The 17,374-nt window shown below is 53.3% G+C and overlaps 2 protein-coding genes across 6 annotated transcripts in view; both read left to right on the top strand.

The window, feature by feature from the left end:
- PPP1R7 (protein phosphatase 1 regulatory subunit 7) overlaps positions 1 to 12,058 on the top strand; it is a 29,855-nt gene extending 17,797 nt beyond the window's left edge. Inside the window, exons 7-12 of one of the 3 annotated variants that reach the window (XR_008914272.1) lie at positions 755 to 917; positions 3,725 to 3,841; positions 5,994 to 6,098; positions 9,027 to 9,113; positions 10,815 to 10,901; positions 11,691 to 11,830. Coding sequence is in view for 2 of the 3 variants with exons in the window: in XM_056808619.1 (XP_056664597.1) it covers positions 755 to 917; positions 3,725 to 3,841; positions 5,994 to 6,098; positions 9,027 to 9,113; positions 11,691 to 11,867 (649 nt within the window). In the remaining variant the exon portion in view is untranslated. Of the gene's footprint in view, positions 1 to 754; positions 918 to 3,724; positions 3,842 to 5,993; positions 6,099 to 9,026; positions 9,114 to 10,814; positions 10,902 to 11,690 lie in introns of all 3 variants that reach the window. The other 2 variants (XM_056808619.1, XM_056808620.1) reach the window with 2 other exon arrangements.
- A 1,454-nt stretch (positions 12,059 to 13,512) lies between these two features.
- ANO7 (anoctamin 7) overlaps positions 13,513 to 17,374 on the top strand; it is a 79,363-nt gene continuing 75,501 nt past the window's right edge. Inside the window, exon 1 of one of the 3 annotated variants that reach the window (XM_056808617.1) lies at positions 13,513 to 16,092. The gene's annotated coding sequence lies outside the window, so the exon portion shown is untranslated. The remainder of the gene's footprint in view (positions 16,093 to 17,374) is intronic. The other 2 variants (XM_056808616.1, XM_056808615.1) reach the window with 2 other exon arrangements.

Raw genomic sequence — 17,374 nt, 5'->3', positions numbered from 1 at the left:
CAGCTGTGTTGGTCATACACAGTGTGCCCTGGTTCCTGGGGCTGGGGGGGACGGGGGGGTGGGGCAAAGAGCTACACTGCTGCCAGCCTCACTGTTTGGAGAACTGGCATGAGGCAGTTATTCAAATGAGAAGTGAATAAGCTTCCAGAGATTCATGACTACTGAGCAGCCTTCAGTACTGGTGTCTGTTAGTAGAGAGCTTCTTCTCTTTACAAGTCATAAAGCCCTTACCCTTTAATGGACAGTCATGCCAACCATCCAGTGATTGTGGCTGAAATAGCACCTTATCAGGCAGCCTCTGTCCAGTTAGGAGGCCTCTGCTCATTGAGCTCTGCCGCTCCCCTGGAGCTGGCATGTCCCTGGCACTGCTTCCAAGAGCCCACGAGGATCCCCTGGAGGAGGATCCTGGGTGGCATGAATGCACACCCTTTGTTCAGAAGGCTGAGTCAGGACTGGTTGCTAGGATGGATTTAGGGATGACATGAAAACAAGGGGAAAACTGGCACATGCTCTGGGGCTTCAAGGCTTCTCATTGGCACCCCCTGAGTATTTTGTTGGCAACAGATAACAGGGTCACTAGCCATGTCTCAGGCCCTCGGGGAGCTAGGCCCCACAGTTTCAGGGTGCAAGGACAGGGGGGTTAGGCTAGGGTGGAATTATTCCTTCCCACACAGCTTCCCTCCTATTTCTTTGAATTGATAAAGCCTTTGCTATTAAAATAAAAGCAATTCTTTTCATCTTTCTTTGGTCCTAGGACTTTAGATATTTCTTTTAATCTTCTGCGCAACATTGAAGGGATAGATCAGCTCACCCATCTGAAGAAGCTCTTCCTGGTAAACAATAAAATCAGCAAAATCGAAAACATCAGTAATCTCCAGCAGCTAAAGATGCTAGAACTTGGATCTAACCGAATCCGGGTAGGTACTGACCTCACGGGAAGATGGGGTGAGAAGCAGCAGGATTGATGTGGCCCCACTGATCAGTAGCAGGCCAGGCCCAGGCAGGGTCCAGGCTGTTCAGCTCATTTGTTTCCCTTGGCCTTTGGTGAGCAGCAGAGGGGAAGGGGACAGACCACCAGGGAGATTGTTTGGCCTTTTATTCCTTTGCAAAATGCCACAGATGAGTTTGAATTCCTGAAGTATGTCGTTTTCTCAATTCACTTCCCAGTTCATTTTAGTTTTAAGTCCATTCCCTCCCACACCACCCCCCAAATCCAGAACAAGCCTTGATTTGCCTTCTTTAATGGGGGGCTGAAGGCATCGTCTCTTTTTTTTTTTTGAGAAACAATTCCTGCTCCAGCACTGTTTTTTCTTTTTTTTCTGCTTCTTTTTTTCCTTTTTAAACATTATCTTATCTGGTTATTTACAAACATTCATTGGAAACAATGATCATTATCTTTTCCTCCCCCCACCCCCAATTCCACTGGGTTTCACGTGTGTTCTTGGTTCGAACCCATTTCCTTGTTGTTGGTATTTGCATTAGAGTGATCATTTAGAGTCTCTCCTCAGTCATGTCCCCTCCAACCCTGTAGTCAAGCAGGTGCTTTTCATCGGTGTTTTTACTCCCACAGTTTGTCCTCTGCTTGTGGGTAGTATTTTTTAGATCCCTGCAGATTGTTCAGGGACATTGCTGCATTGCCACTAATGGAGAAGTCCATCACCTTTGATTGTACCACAGTGTATCAGTCTCTGTGTACAATGTTTTCCTGGTTCTGCTCCTCTCACTCTGCATCACTTCCTGGAAGTTGTTCCAGTCTCCATGGAATTCCTCCACTTTATTATTCCTTTTAGCACAATAGTATCCCATCACCAACATATACCACAATTTGCTCAGCCATTCCCCAATTGAAGGGCATCCCCTCATTTTTCAATGTTTGGCCACCACAAAGAGTGCAGCTATGAATATTCTTGTACAAGTCTTTTTCCTCATTATCTCTTTGGGGTACAAGCCCAGCAGTGCTATGGTCCAGCACTGTTTTCTTAAATATGCACTCTAGCATACCTAGCTAGTTGGACAAGAGTTTCATAAAGGAACAGAGTGTCTTCCCTTGGGTGGCATCATTTTGATACTGACTTCCAAGCTCCAGGCCTTTGATGGGGCTTATACGGATCCCCTAAAAATGGATGGAGATGGGAGCGGTTCTGGGGCCATTTGTTAAAATGGTATTTGACAGAAAGGGTGTCTTAAGATGACTTGGGGCCTCCCTCATTTTATTCTGGCCCCTCTGATGCCAGTAACTAAGGCTTGAATCAGGACCCCCGAGATCTCCTACAATACCTCCCTTCCTCTTGGGCAGTCATAGTAGTGATACCAAGAATAACCAGAACAGTAACTCAGCAGGCCTTGAAACACCTGCCTGCTTTTCTGACTCAGTCTCCGGGGCAGCCTCTTTGTTTGACTAGTGTCTGTGCTAGCCAGGTCCCGAGACACTTTGGTCACTGGCGATTGGGCAGTTAGGCCAAGGCTCACTAAGGCCTCTTGGCAGAACTAAGGGAAGAACTCATCTCATTCCTCCTCTCCTTCAGCGGTAGAGGAAGGTGGTGTCCTTTGGTCTTATTGAAAGTTGGTGCCTTTGGCATAGTGGACTTGCCCTTGGCTTGACTCACCAGGATCTGCCCATTCTGGATGAGGAGCAGCACTGTGTCAGAAAGACCAGCCAATGTCCTGTCCTCACCCTCTGTGTGCCCCTGGAGAGAGGCCCAGGGCAGCTCCATAGCCTACTAACCTACAGACACATTCTGTGCTCCCGGGGTGAGATATATAAGGCAGAGGCTTAAAACAGGCACCAGTCACCTGTGGTGGAATGAGCTCATCCATTTATTAATTCTCCTCTTCTTGGAGATGCTTCCTCACAATTAATTAGCTGGAATATTAAGAAAGAATAGCAGGGGGGCAGTGGCTCAGTGGATTGAGAGTCAGGCCTAGAGATGGGAGGTCCTGGGATCAAATCTGACCTCAGACACTTCCCAGCTGGGTGACCCTGGGCAAGTCATTTGACCCCCATTGCCTAGCCCTTACCACTCTTCTGCCTTGGAGCCGATACACAGTATTGACTCCAGGACAGAAGGTGAGGGTTTAAAAAAATTTTTTTTAAAGAATAGCGGATCTGGTCAATCAGTCAATCTACCATCATTTGGGAAGCACCTACCTTAAGCCTGGCACCAATCCTCCATCTGCTTCCAGCTCTCCAAGCTCATGCTTGTCCTGTGTCCTCAGGAAGCATTTTCTGTTTTTTTAGACAGCCTGGCAGTTAATAGAGAAGGATCCTGGCATTAGAGTCCAAGAACCTGGGTTCCAGTTCTCATGCTACTCCTCATCCCTATAGAATGCTAAGAAAGTTACTTTCCCTGCTCTTGGCTGCAGTTTCCTCATCTGTAAAATGGATTAGATTGGAAATTCTGAACCTGAAGTCCATAGACCCCTCCCTACCCCCCAGGGGCGGTATATAGATTTTTTTCAAGGAGTCAAGAACTTAAAAAAAAAATCTTTGTTTCTCACTCTTAATTAGACTCCTGTGATCTTAAAACCTTTATTCTAAGAACAGAACCATAGGCTTCACCACAGTGCCAAAGAGACAAGGTGAAGAACACCTGCTTTGCCCTTTCATATTTGTCAGGTGGGGAAACTGAGGCTCACAAAAGTGATATCCAGTGCAGGGTTTCCTATCTTGTGGGGCCTGGAGTCAGAAGAACAGAACAGTCAGCTCCTTTTGTCCTTTTCACAGGCCATTGAAAACATCGACAACTTGACCAACCTTGACAGTTTGTTCTTGGGGAAGAATAAGATCACCAAGCTCCAGAACCTGGATGCCCTCAGCAATCTGACTGTGCTCAGCATGCAGGTATGGGAGGGACAGGGGGTCGGAATTAGGGGACGTGGAAGGGCCTGTTGGCTCTTTTTTGATAGGGTCTTCATGGAGCATCTTTGGATTCAAGCATCGAAGGACTTGAATTGTTGAGTCCATTTGGCAGTTTTCACGAGTTATCGTTGTGGGTTTCCTTCCTTATACGTGTTTGACTCTTAACCCAAAATTCTTCATCATGGCCTTCTCCTGCCACTCAATCTCTCTGCGGTGCCCCAGCCTCTCAAAATAGTTAAGAAAAAACCAAAAAGCAAAAAAAAATCCAGAAACATTATTAGGTTCTCAGTGTTTGCCAAGATTCCAAGCGAGGCACCACACCACAGGACTGTTGGGAGAAAAGGGCCCACTTATACCACAGGATTGACTCGTGCTAATGGGGTTAGGATTAACTGCTTCTGAACTTGGGGGTGTGGGGAGCAGGGGTCCAGAAACAACCTTAAATCCAGCCTGTGAAGGATAGGGAATGGGAGGTTACTTGGCAGATAAGGTAAATAAGATCATGAGAAAACATTTCAGTTATTTAAGCATCATTTGGATACAAGCATTGTGCTAATTATGAACCATTCTTATCTCTTCCTGAAAGCAAATCCCCTTTTTAGACCTAGGGGTCTAAAAAGGACCCCTTTTGGAGCCCCTAGGATTCTCACTAGAGCTAAGAGGCCTTCCAGTTTAACAATGTTCTTGAAGAGGAGAATTGGGGTGGGGGTGGGGAGGGGGGCTGGGATTGGAACTCCAGCCCACTGAAGGGAAAGTCCTTTCCACTATGCTGGGCTTCAAAAGATTCCATTAAAAGGGATCCATGATGCAGAGACTTGGCTCCTTCCCAGCACTCCCTGTCCTCCCACTGAGGTTTCATTCCTTTGGGTTCATTGTGTGCCCCAGCCATCAGAAACTACAATTCTAAGTGCTTGGTTCTGATTTGTGCCCAGCTCCTGGACTGACGGGGTCTCCGTGCAGAGAATCTCTGGTCTCCATGATTAGGACTGCCTTTAGGAATGATCTTCAAATTTGAGTTGTGTTTTCTTTTTTTTCCAAGACAAACTCCGTATATATTTTCAATAACTGTTTTTAGTAAGTTATTATTGATGTCTTTCTTGACATCTCTTTATTTTCTCCTAGTAACTCTCCCTCCCAAAGAGCCATTCAGTATAATAAATAGTTTTAAAAGAACAACCTAAAATAATGTGCGTTGGCCCACACTCATCACGTTTCTCACTAATTATGATAGAATAACATTCCCATTCATGACCCACAGTTGTTGACCCATTCCCCAATTGATGGGCATCACCTTTGTTTCCAGAAGTTCACCATCAGCACAAAAAGCGTTGCTCTAAATATTTTGGTTTACATGGAGACTCTTTTACCAGTGGTCCTTATGCCTAAGGTATAAATAAGCCTTAGTAATGCAGTCTCTAGGTCAGTATATTTTCATCATTTTAGTTGCACTGATTCGTAGCTCCACCAGCAAAGCAAGACAAGAGTATGTCTGTCGTACCACAACCCCTTCCCCATTGACTGTTCTGACATTTTATATCTTTACTAACTTGCAGGCTTGTTCTGTTTGCATTTCCTTTATTATTAGTGATTTGGAGCATTTGGGGAACATACATAAATACACACATGCCTAAATTTACATATGCCAGTTATCTTAACTACAGCCTGATCAGGGGAATTTGATGGAGATTTTTTCCCCATTCAGATATTTCCTTTCTTAGTGTAGGTGCATTAATTTTGTTTGTGCAGAAGTCTTTCCATTTCAGTTACCTATTTTATCTTTCATGATGACTTTTTTCCCTTCTTTCTTGAGAACATATCACTTCCCCAGAGCATTGAGAGACCTCTGACCCGTTTCTCTTTCCATCTCTTTGCTGATCTTTAGATTCTAGTTAGGATGGATTGGGCAGTGTGGTAAAAGGTAATGGCCTAATCCGAATGTGCCAGTCTTCCTACAAGTTTTTCAAGCCCTGGGTTATTGAATGCCACGGTCTCTGATTCTCCCTGATCTAGCCTATTCCATGCATCTCCCTCTCTGTTTCTAACCAATCCCAGGTGGTGTGGATGACTGCCACTTTCCAATGTAGTTTGAGGTCTGGAAAGTAACTTACTGGCCCTTCCCTTCTTCCAACTGCAGAGCAACCGGATAACCAAAATTGAAGGCCTCCAGAACCTGGTGAACCTTCGAGAACTGTACCTCAGTCACAATGGCATCGAGGTCATTGAGGGCCTGGAAAACAATGTAAGCAGCCCCAGGGCTGGGGAGCGGGATACAGGAGGGGAACCATCTGCCTTCTCATTTCCCATACCAATGGCCCCTTCTCACTGGAGACTAGTTGGTCTGGCATAGCCTTCTTGGCATCTGCTGGCTTCTCAGCTCCCTGAACAGTGCAATAGGGGCCTCCAGCACTGACCGGTGCCATCCTTTGCCCATGGCACAGTAGAGTCAGGAAGACCTGAGTTCAAATCCAGACATTATTGGCTGTGTAACCCTGGACAAGCCACATAACTGATGTCTCCTTCAGTTTCCTCAGCCTTAAGATGGGAGAAATCGCGCACCTCCAAACCCTTTTCCTTCCCCTTGCCCTTCCCAGAAGGGCTGAGCTCTATTGAGCTCTATAATGCCCGACTTACCAGGATTGTACTAGAACAGTCCCAGGTGCACACGATGCTTCTGAGCAGTTTGGACTCGATTCAGCAGGTGCTGAGGAACCATTGTAGGCTCTGAGCAGCGTAGAATCTTGCTAAAAAGCATCGCCTCAGTATCAGTCTGATGACGTTTCCGGACAGGACTGGGAAGGGGTGACGAGGGGAGAGCTGCCGGGCTGCCCTCGGGGTCATCCTTCTGAGAAACACTGAAATTGCAGTTGATCCTGAAGATGAAGTGGATTCCAGCAGAAGAAGCCTCTGTGGCCTTCCGTGTCACCGTGGGCAGACCACGTGGCAGAATTAACCAGTCAGCAGACCCTGATCAAGTCCCCTCTGGAGGCCAGGCTCTGACAAGCCCAACCCACCCAGAGCTTATGGTCTAGTGAAGCCATCAGGACGTGTCCAGGTCCAAGAAGAAACAGAGCCAAGGTCCCTTCGCTGACGGCTGCTCGGGAGAAGGGAGACCGGTGTGCTGGAGCCACTCCAGGGGGCTTGTCCAGGGTTTCCAGTGCAGTAGGGATTTTTGTGGTGGCTCAGTCATTTCAGTCGTGGCTGGCTCTTCATGACCCCCCACACACTCCTATTTGGAATCTTCTTGGCAGAGATACTGGAGTAGTTTGCCATCTCCTTCTCCAGCGCATTTTCCAGATGAGGAAACTAAGGCCAACAAAATGAAGTGACTTGGTCAGGGTCACACAGCTACTAAGTGTCCAAAGTTGGATTTGAATCCAGGAAGATGAGTCTTCCTGGCCTGGCAGTGCTCTATCTTCCATGCCTCCAGCTTCTGTGAGACTGACAAAGGGATTTCTTCCCAACAACTCTGTACATTAAGATAGTGCCTGCATAGGTGGCCCCAATTTATGGATGAGAAGCTCACACTCCAGGTGGCTGGGGAACTTGCTCCAGTGGCCAGGCCACATCAGAACCAGACCTGGAGAAGCCACAGAATTCCTTAGGGAGTGTCAGTCGGCTGCAGAAGCCTCAGGCCTAACTTTGGAGCTCGGCCTGTGCCAGCCCTAGTGCCCTTATGTCTATGATGGGGATGAAAACACTTGTGCTGCTGCGGGTGCCCCACAGCACTCTGACTTCTGACCGAAGTCTTTGGCCGCCTTTCCTGAGAAATTCTCTGCACATTTCACATCTGTAGGAAACCACTCCGCCTGGGCCCCTTCTAAATTCATGTTCTGTAATCTCATCGAGGCCCTCACTACTGCAAGATAGCTTCTGCTGTCCACCATCCACTCACTGTCTGCAAAAGCTGACCTCTCCGAAGTGAGCCCGGACCCTTGATCTAAAACTTGGAGGATATTAAAGATGGTCCAGTCAGGTCCAGCCCCAGTTAGGCCCCATGCCCTCAGACTTCAGCTTCTTGTTTTCCCCCCAAGTCACGGCTCTCATCTCAAAGTATAAAATTAGAGCTTCATGCCACGCGACCCTGGCCAGGTCATTCGCTATCTCAGCCTCAGTGTCCCTACTAGAAAATGGGGCTAACATCAAAGCTACCTCCCAGGGTGGTTGTAAGGACATGGCGAGATAGTTCTTGCCAGCCTGAAATCTTCTTCCATTCCTACCAGCCCTGGGGGGCTCAGTTTCCCCATGGGATACATAGGAAGTGGAAGGTGCCTCAGGTAATCGCATCCTGCTCTGAAGTTCTCTGAAGACCAAGATTATGAGGAGACATGTTGCTGGGAATATGTAGACATGGGATTGGCCCAGAGATGTGGGTCCGGACCCTGCCTCCAGCTGCTGTAAAGTGGCTTCTTCTCTGCGATGTCCCTTGGCTTTCTCATCCATAAAGTGGGAGTAAGGGTCCCAGTGGTGGCTGGGAGACTTGATTGGGATAATGTTGGGAGAGGGCTTTGTCCCCCCAGGAGTACCACAAGTGCTGAGACCGTTCCTGACCAGTGGCACCTCCACCATTTTGAGCTCCAACGGCAGGGTAGCTTGGGGATTTGGAATTTGTGCTTTGAGATTTTAAGTTTACCTCAACACTCAGGTGAACCCTCAGGACAGCAGAAGAGGATCCCCTGACTAGATAGCAGCAATGGTTTTGTTCTTGGTGTTTACTGCCCAGCAGAGACCAGCTTTAATCTTGAAGTCTGAGGAGTGATCCAGTAGTGAGTTCACTAAACTCCTGAGGGGGTGTGTATGTGTGTGCGCACACATGTGCACGCACTTACGCTCCCCTCTGCTGGTGCTCTTCTTCAGCTTTACAACTCCACCGCCTTGGCAAAGGGTGGCAGAGCCTGACTGGAATGGGCTGTGCACACCAGCTGCCTGGGTGCCTGCTCGTGATGCTGCTTTCTGCATTGTCGATGCCCCAGCAGTCCCCTGTGGTTTGCGTTTGCATGGGCTCCCCCAGCTGACCCGGCCCATAGTCCCACCCCTCAACCTCCTGAGAGCCCGCAGGGAGCACTGGCCAGCCCCCGGATGGCCGCTCTCGCCCTCCTGGCCTAGCCCCGAGGTCCAGGGTCTCCTTCACTGCACACTCGGGCACTAAAATGTCACCTCCTTGTTTTAGAACAAACTCACAATGCTGGACATTGCATCAAATAGAATCAAAAAGATCGAAAACGTCAGCCACCTCACAGAACTCCAAGAATTCTGGGTAAGTCGGTGTCTCGTGCTAGAATTGTTTGTGTTGAAGAGGGGGTTCATCTCGGTGGGCCTGTGGCCGGCTCGTGCTGGGGGCAGGACGTCTAGGCCAGGTCCCATTAGGACAAAATATCAACTAGCTAAAGCCGGGATTCCTAGACCCCAGACAAGAGCGAGACGCCCTCAAGAGCACCACTCCAGTATCTCAGAAGGATCGGGAGCCCCGGCCCTCTTCACCGGCAGTGCCGTGAAGGCTGCTGTCTGCTTCTCCTCTCGGGGGCGCAGTGCTGAGCCACCTGCCTTCCGCACTGGGCGGTCTAAGAGGCAGCCCTTCCTCTTCTCTCCTCCACCCTGGAAACATTGTGGTTCCTTATTGTTGGGTCTGGGACTTGGGCAACAAAGGGTGTGGCAGGTCAGGACCCTAGGGAGACTGTAGAGCCTGAGAAGCCTCAGTGATAAGAAGGACTCCTTGCAAGGGGTCAGGGAACAGAGGAGTTACACTTTGTGGGAGCCAGGGGACTGGCACGGGCTGAGATATGGGCAAGGAGAAGATAGGATCACAACTGAGACCCTCCAGATTGGACCAGAAGGACCCCAGGCACAAGAGAAACTGGGCCATGAGTCAGGAACCCAGGCCTGGAAAGACTGGGTCCCACAGTTAGGCATCCTCAAACTGGGGGCCCAGGAACCCAGGAAAGCCCCTCCCGGTCGAGTCTGTGCAGGAGGGAATGAGGACCAGTGGCATGAATGGCCTCGAGAGCTTGTTTTTAGGCCTTGTCTTCGTGGAATCCCCAGAGCCAAGAACTGTTCCATATGGAGCATGGCAGGGCTTGGAGCCAAATAGGCACCGCTGCCTGACAGCCCAGAAGAGGAGCTTAGCAGCGCCTCGGCTCCCCTCACAGGCGGCCCACCCCGTGTCTAGCCAGGAGCGTTTGGGGGTAACAACGGTGACTGTTCCAGCTCTGCCAGGGAACTAGGCTTTCATGGATTGTTTCGTTGGCCCAGACTCCCTCTTCATCTCACGTCCTTACTAACCGAATTGGCTGTGAGATTAGAAAGTCACTGTCCCAGCCCCCCAGGCTAGGATTCTGAATCCCCCTTTATTAAGCCTGCCTGCCATCAGGTACAAACTGCACCCTTAGGGGTGGGAGGAGTAAGTAACACCCAAAGCCTTTTTTTTAAACCCCTATCTTCTGTCTTAGAATTGATACTTAGAAGTGGTAAGGGCTAGGCAGTGGGGGTCAAGTGACTTGTCCAGGGTCACACAGCTAGGAAGTGTCTGAGGCCAGATTAGGACCCAAGGTCTCCCATCTCTAGGCCTGGCTGTCAATCCCTGGAGTCACCCCCACACTCAAAGCTTTTAGGGATGTTCGGTGAAAAGGCCTCCCAGTCCCGTCCCCCCCAACCCATCTTGTGTGGTGGCAGAGTGGAAAGGCCACACGTCCCTTTGAAGGTTAGTAGAGAATGTACCCATTGAAGGTCCAAGAGAGCCTTAGTTCTGTGGGGACAAATTGTGGCCATCTCCGCCTTCCTCCTGTGGACTCCTGTACAGGGTCCCAGAGTAGGAAATCCCTCTAATTTTCCAGCTTTGCTGCCCCTTTCTAATGCACCGGTCTTCTCCAGAGGAAGAGGCTATTCCCCATTACTAGGGGCTCTGTGGAGAGGGATGAAGCCCACTTAAAAGAGTGAATTTTTTGTTTATTGATTGATATAGGAATCATGATTCCAGATGTAAGCGCTGTGTGAGTCCTTCAGACCCTTCCCAGCACCCTAAACCAAGGGCCTTAATGTAAGCGCCAAGGTAATGCCACAGAATTCCATCCTGGCTACAGAGATCTTTCAGGTAGAGATGAGCCTAGGAGCAGCAAGGCTTCCGTGCCCCGATCCCTCCTTTCCCTCCCCTCTCTGGGGCCGCTCGCTCTAGCTGGGGGCAGGGCCTCTCTTGCAGGATCCAGAAGCTGAGCTGGGTGGGAAGCCGTGTTTCTCAGGATACCCTCGCCCACTTGGCCAGAGGGCCTTTTCCTGCCCAAGGAAGCTCAGCGCCGTCCTGGCCCCACTTCAGGCTCCTTCCTGTAGAGACGCGCAGGACGAGGGGGCGGGTTCTAGGTCAGAGGCTGGGGGCCTGGCAGCTCCAGGCCTGGAGGGCAGGTGGGGGCCTTCACAAGGGTGGGCAGTCAGGGCAGGCGCGGAGGCCGTGCAGGGGAGGGTGCCTTTTCTTTCGGCGGGCACGTGTTCTAGCCCGAGAAACACCTGACCAGTCATTGGCGATTTGAGGGAAAAGTCTTGAATAAGTCGGTGGATTCCATGGATTTGTATTTCTTTTGGGTCGTGCCCTTCCTTCCTCTGATGCTGGATGTGGAAAAATGCCTCTCAGTTAATGGGATGAACGAGCAGGTGGCAGGGCTCCTGGGCAGGAGGGCTTCTGCAGGAGAGTGTAGCCTGTGTAGGGCTAGCAGGAAGCTGGGCCAGGCTGCTCGGAAGGCCGAGCCTCGAGCTCTGAATCGCCACCTGCATCAGGGATGCTCCATGGGCTTGCACTGCTCCCTGGGGCCTTTTAACAAGATTTTTCTCATGTGCATGCAATTCACAGATGAATGACAATCTCATTGAGAGCTGGAGTGACTTGGATGAATTAAAGGGGGCCAAGCTTCTCGAAACAGTTTACTTGGAGCGGAACCCTCTGCAGAAAGACCCCCAGTATCGACGGAAAATCATGCTTGCCCTCCCCACCATCCGGCAAATCGATGCCACATTCGTGCGGTTCTAAATCTCCTTCCCCTCCTCAAGGCAGTGCCCCTGCCACGGGTTTTTAATCCACCTCTTGCTCCAGAAATCTCCAATTTACCGCCATCTACAAATCAAATGGCCACTAGAAAACCACTGACTGATCACATAATGTGTATGACGAGCCCTCTTACTGGTTTTGAGATGTTATTATTATTAAATCTTGCAACACCATGTTTTCTAGTCCCGCGTTGTTGATTTTTCCAGCAGAGCCTTTCAGCCATCCAGCGTGCATGGGGCGTATGTTGCATGGTTGGGGGACCAGGGCACGGCCGCCGGGCTAGAAACCCAGGACCCTCCGGGGTGCCAGTCCTCCTCCTCCTCCTCCTCACTTAGCTCATCGACCTTCAAGCCTCATCGATGCGCACAGTCAAACAGAATTCTGGCCAAAGACTGCTCTGAGGGGTACCTGCCCGACCTGCATGTTTCCTCCTTACCCGTCCCTGCTTTCACACTTGGCTTTTCTCCCAGGCTGTCCTCTCACTGGCTCAGTGGCTTGGAAGAGTCAGGCCTGGAGCTCATCTGGAAAATGAGCTTGTTCACCCCAACCATCACAAAAGTCCTTATCTTACTCTGTGATCCTGAGGCGCAGAGAGGTGGCATTCTGAGGAGCCCTCAGGGAGGAGAAAGGGGGTGGCTGGATACCAAAACCTGCCCCTCCCCACTGGCGGCGGCGGCCGGGGTGTAGAGCACGTGGCTGGGACCTCGCTTTCTCCATCTGCGACGAGAGGGCTGGACTAGAGCATTCCCGAGGTCCTTTCTTGGGCATCCGAGCCTACAGCCTGGCTCTCGCCTCCATGCCTCTGCCCTCACTGTCCCCCACGTCTGGAATAGCTTCGCTCCCTCCTTGCTTCCACCTCTTAAAGTCCTGGATTCCCTCAAGGCTCACCTCGGATGCCACCTCTTCTGTGAGGCCCACCCTCCTGATATTATTTTGTATTTACTCTGTATATATTTTGTATTACCTGTGTACATCTTGTTTGTTTCCTGGAGTATGTGAGCTCCTTGAGGGCAAGGGTTCTTTCCTTTTGGTCTTTGTATCCCCAGTGCCTGGCAAACAATAGGTGATCAATAAATGCTTGTTGAATGAAGTCATGTGATCCAATGAGATTTCCAACCTACCATGTAGATTGCTTGTGTCTGGGCTCTCAGGAGATGGGTCCTGCTTTGCTTGGATGAATCATCGACACAGCCGTGGCCTAGACAATTCCCAAAGGCCTTCCCTTGGGTGAGCTCCATTCTGTTGTATACAAGAGGGAGACGAGAGGTCCACGGGATTGAGTAGTGACTTGGCCTCACTCTGCAGCTGGGGAGGTCATCAGGCCCAGACCTCTGACCTAGGTCTCATCCTCCAGCCCGCTGCTTCTCACCCGGCCCATTTCCAATATGGTGCCAGGGCCTGGCCATTTCACCTCTAGAACTCTTCTGACCAGCCCTCTTCCCCTTGCCGTGCCCGCCTCTCTTCTCTCCCTCCTCCAGTCCATCCTCCATTTGCCCACTAAAGCTCAGGTCCAATCCTGTGCCCAGTGGTCCCCCCTCGCCTCCAGGAGCAAATGCAGAATGGCACCGGGCCTTGAGAGCCTTCGTCCGGGACCCTCCCTCCCTCCCAGTCTTCACGCCACGCGCTGTTGGGTCCAGCGGCCTCCGCCCCCGCCGCTCCATGAACAAGAGGCATGGTTTCCCTCAGAGATACTTCATATAAATACATGCATGTATGCGTGTCTGGGCATAGGCACTGCATTCCATGTGTGCACATGTGTGTGTACGTGATTTGGGCATGCCGTCTCCCTCTTTGGCCTGAGCTCCTTGAGGACCGACATTGGGCTTTGGCCTTTCTTGGTCCTCCCTGGGCTTAGGGCGCAGAAGGCCCTGCGTAGCTGCTGACGGACTAACGCATCCCCAAGCCCTGATCACCTCTCCATTTCGGAAGGAACGTTTCCTCGCTGGGCCTAGGAGATGGGGAGGACGGGGGGACCAGGGGCTCCACGTAGCCAGGGCCCAGAGGGAGCAGCCACTGCATTGTGGGTTCCCGACACTTGTCAGGCCCCACTCCGCCAACGAGGAAATCGAGGACGAGGGGAGCCCCCCCGCAGGCTTTCCGACCCCAAGGACTCCACCCCCGCCCCATCCTCCGTCAGAGGGCGAAGCGCTGGGGATCCGGAAGAGGCAAGACCAGCCTGTGCCCTCCAGGACGGCCAGACAACCGCGTCCTGACACGATGTGCACAGGGCAAACCGGAGCCATCTCGGAGAGATTTCGTTGTCGCTTTGTCCCAATGGTCCGGCCTGGAAGGACCTGTTAAATCCTGGCTCAAGGGGCAGACAGCCAGGCCTGGGTTCAAACCCGGCCTTAGACGCTTCCTAGGTGAGTGACCCTGGGCACGTCATTTAGCCCCAGTTGTCTGATCCCGACGACTGAGAGGAGCAGCTAAGTGGTCCTGCAGTCCAGAAGATCTGCATTCAAATTCAGCTTCGGATCCTGGACAAGACAAGCGCTGCTGCAGCATCTCTGCCGGGCCACGAGGAGTGCACGGGACTGAAATAACTGGCTGGGGCAGCCAGGGGGCTGAGTGAATTGAGAGCCAGGCTTTCTGCCGTTGACGGAACCACTGACTGCCTTTCTCCGAGGCCCTGATCGGCGTGCTAACTAGCACCGTGGCCGGCCTGGGTCTAACCACTGAGGCCATGCCCAGTGCTTTCCCCGAATCCGAGGAAGCCGTCACGAAGGCTGTCAAGCCAAGGAAGCGGGACAGCGGACGGGGGAGAGCGGGAGCCGGGGCCGGAGCCACCGGTGCCCAGCACGTGCCACGTGGCTAACCAGCCCAGAACACGCCCAGGCATTTTCCTTGGCTGTCCCCGGGCCTCTGCAGGCAGGCCTGCCTCCATCGGACCCCCAGCGCCCATCTTCCATCGCCACCCCCCCGACAAGAGGATTGAAAAAGCAGAAGAAAACGGGAAGCTTGGGCTACTTCGAACACCCGTCCCAGGAGGCGGGTCAAGGAGCGAGAATGCCACCCTCCTGATGGGAAAACCAGAATATTTTCATTTTGAGCCCTCCCCTTGCGTCCTGGAGGCAATACTGCGCCAGGGTCACCCCGCTGGGAAGGGTCTGAGGCCTCCCGTCTCTAGCCTGGCTCTGCACCCGCTGAGCCACCCCGCTGGCCCCCAAATTGTTTTTAGAAGCCTCGAGGCCATCTCTAAGAATCATACAAACCGCTCCGGGCTGTCAGATCTCCAGATAAACAGAAGGACCGCCGGCACCTCCTGCAAGAAGGTCTCCCCACCTCCCCGTCCTCCGTTTGTCCTCGGCGACGGCCAGCTGGTTCTGTTGCCGCTGCCGGCCTGGGCTTTGGCCTGGCTGGGGAGGCCGCCTTCTTGTCTGTGCCCAGGACACTCTGGGCCTGGTTCTTTTGGGGACGTCAAGGGGCACCGTTCAGCGCTGAGCTCCCCGTTCTCGCCCCCCTCCGCCCTGAGAAGGCCGGCCCTGTGATCTGGGCTGCTGTTTCCTTCTCCGTTGTAGAATTGGGCAGATTGTTTCTTTGCCTTTCTGCAAAAGCCTTCCTCGTCCTGTCTTGCGTCGCTGCCCTCCAGGCCGGTGACGGGCCCAGAGTTTAAGTCGGTGCCAGCCGGCGCCGTCTCTTTGGGGGCCATTTGGAAACGTCCCGCCCCGAGCCCGGCGAGTGGGCCCCAACGCGTGAATCCACAGGGCGTCGGCGAGAGGCCGGCTTTGGGGGTCAGAATGGTGCTGGGTTCAGATCTGGGCTTCAGTTCTCCCCCTTGTGACCTTGGGCAAGTCGCCTCCCTTCTAGGGACCCAGAAGAGCCTCCACCAAACGAGGAGGCCCAGCCGTGGGGATCCCCTTGCTGTGGATCGGACCCATCTGTCGAGGGCTCTGACGGCAGAGTCGGCGCCTTCAGGGCCCCGGTGGCCGGTCTTACCTCTGGGCCCAGGTCCCCGTGGCCAGCACTTAGTAGGTGCTTCATCAGTGCCGGGAGATGGAAGGACTGTCGAAGAAAGCACCGCCGGCGCCGCTTCTCCAGCGCGCAGGCGCTTCTTGGCCCCCTTTATGATGTCAAGAGCACGGATTGTGAGGAAGCCGGGTTCTGAGCGGCCTTCAGGCACCCTCCAGGAGCCAGCGCTCTCGCCAGAAGCAGAGGCAGCGGAGCTCCATGGCCACGAGCTCTCCGCTGGCCACGCAAGGCCCCTTGTGTACGCTCGAGGAGGGGAGGCGGGGAGGGCTTCCTGGGGGCGGCTGGCTGGAGGAGCCCCGGAAAGCAGCCAGACATCCCCGTGGGCCGGTCAATCACGGCACAGACAGCCGCCAGTTTGTCCTCGGGGTTTAGGGAAGTGAATTTCAAGCTCGAACCCTCCTTCCTGTCTCGCTTCCCGTCTCGGAAGGGTTTAGCTGGCTGCCAGAGCGAGCTGTCGTCCGCGCCTGCTTTCTGTCTCGCTCGGCTCCTCCTCTGCCTCTCCTCCCGCTCCGGCTCAGTCTCCCTCCCCTTCCTCTCTGGGGGTCTCCGTTTCTCTCCGGCTTCCTCCTCCTGCCTGTTCCTTTCCTTCCCGTTTCCTTGGGTCCTTCCGCCCTCCGCGTAGCCGGAGCGGTGTGTCCGCCCTTCTCTAGAGCGCAGCGGAAGGCCGCGACACGGGGCCGAGCCTCAGACGGCTGAGGCCCTCCTGGGCTCTGCTTGAAGCCCTCCAGGGAGGGGGCCGCCTCCTCCCCCCAACGTCTCCGGTTCTGAGCCTTCCCTCACGCTGGGCGGAAGCGGCCCTCTTGTTCCTCCATCCTGCCTGCCGGGACCGGACAGAAGGAGCCTCATCCTGGGGCAGCCCCAAGACCCCGAAAGCAATTCTCCCGTCGCTCGGCCCGCCCCAGCCTTCTTCTCTCGCTTAAATAGTCCCCGTTCCTCCAGGCAGTCTCTCGGCCCCCCCGGCTCACCTGCGGCTCAGATCCTCCGTGTCCCCCCCGGCCGAAGCCAGGACTTCCAGCCTGGCTGGAGTGGCCGGTGCCAGAAATCGGGTGCTTTCCAGGAGGCGCCGTCCAGCTCTCCCCCTCCCATCCTGCGCCTGACCGGCCGCAGACCGGCCGCAGGCCTCTCTCGGGCCTCGGGCCTCGGCAAGAGGGGAAAGGAGGGCGGGATGGGCCTCAGGGCCTTCCTCACCCCCAGAACCAAAGCCCCCGCAGCTGAGTCACAGACGGCGGGGCCCGGAGCCTCCCCCAGCCGGGTCGTCCTTCAGGGAATGGACGCCCCAACGGGACCCGCCAGGAGGAGGAGGACCAAGCCCCGAAGGCCGGTTTATCCTGTCCTTTCCTGCTCAGCCAGGATGCGGGGGGGGAGGGGCAGCTGGACCCCAAAGACCCCCCCCCCCGAATCCCTGCGGAGGGCAGCCGGACCCAGGAGAAGGGCTCTGCCTGGCTCCGTCTGTCTCATTGAACACTCGGGTGAAAACGCATCAAGTTCAGCTAAAGTTGGGGGCACGTAGCCCAGGATAA

The sequence above is a fragment of the Monodelphis domestica genome, chromosome 8 (genome assembly GCF_027887165.1).
Source record: "Monodelphis domestica isolate mMonDom1 chromosome 8, mMonDom1.pri, whole genome shotgun sequence".
In the NCBI taxonomy this organism is placed as follows: Eukaryota; Metazoa; Chordata; class Mammalia; order Didelphimorphia; family Didelphidae; genus Monodelphis; species Monodelphis domestica.
Note: the sequence above shows the minus strand (reverse complement) of the source record. Positions and strands in the feature narration are given on the sequence as shown.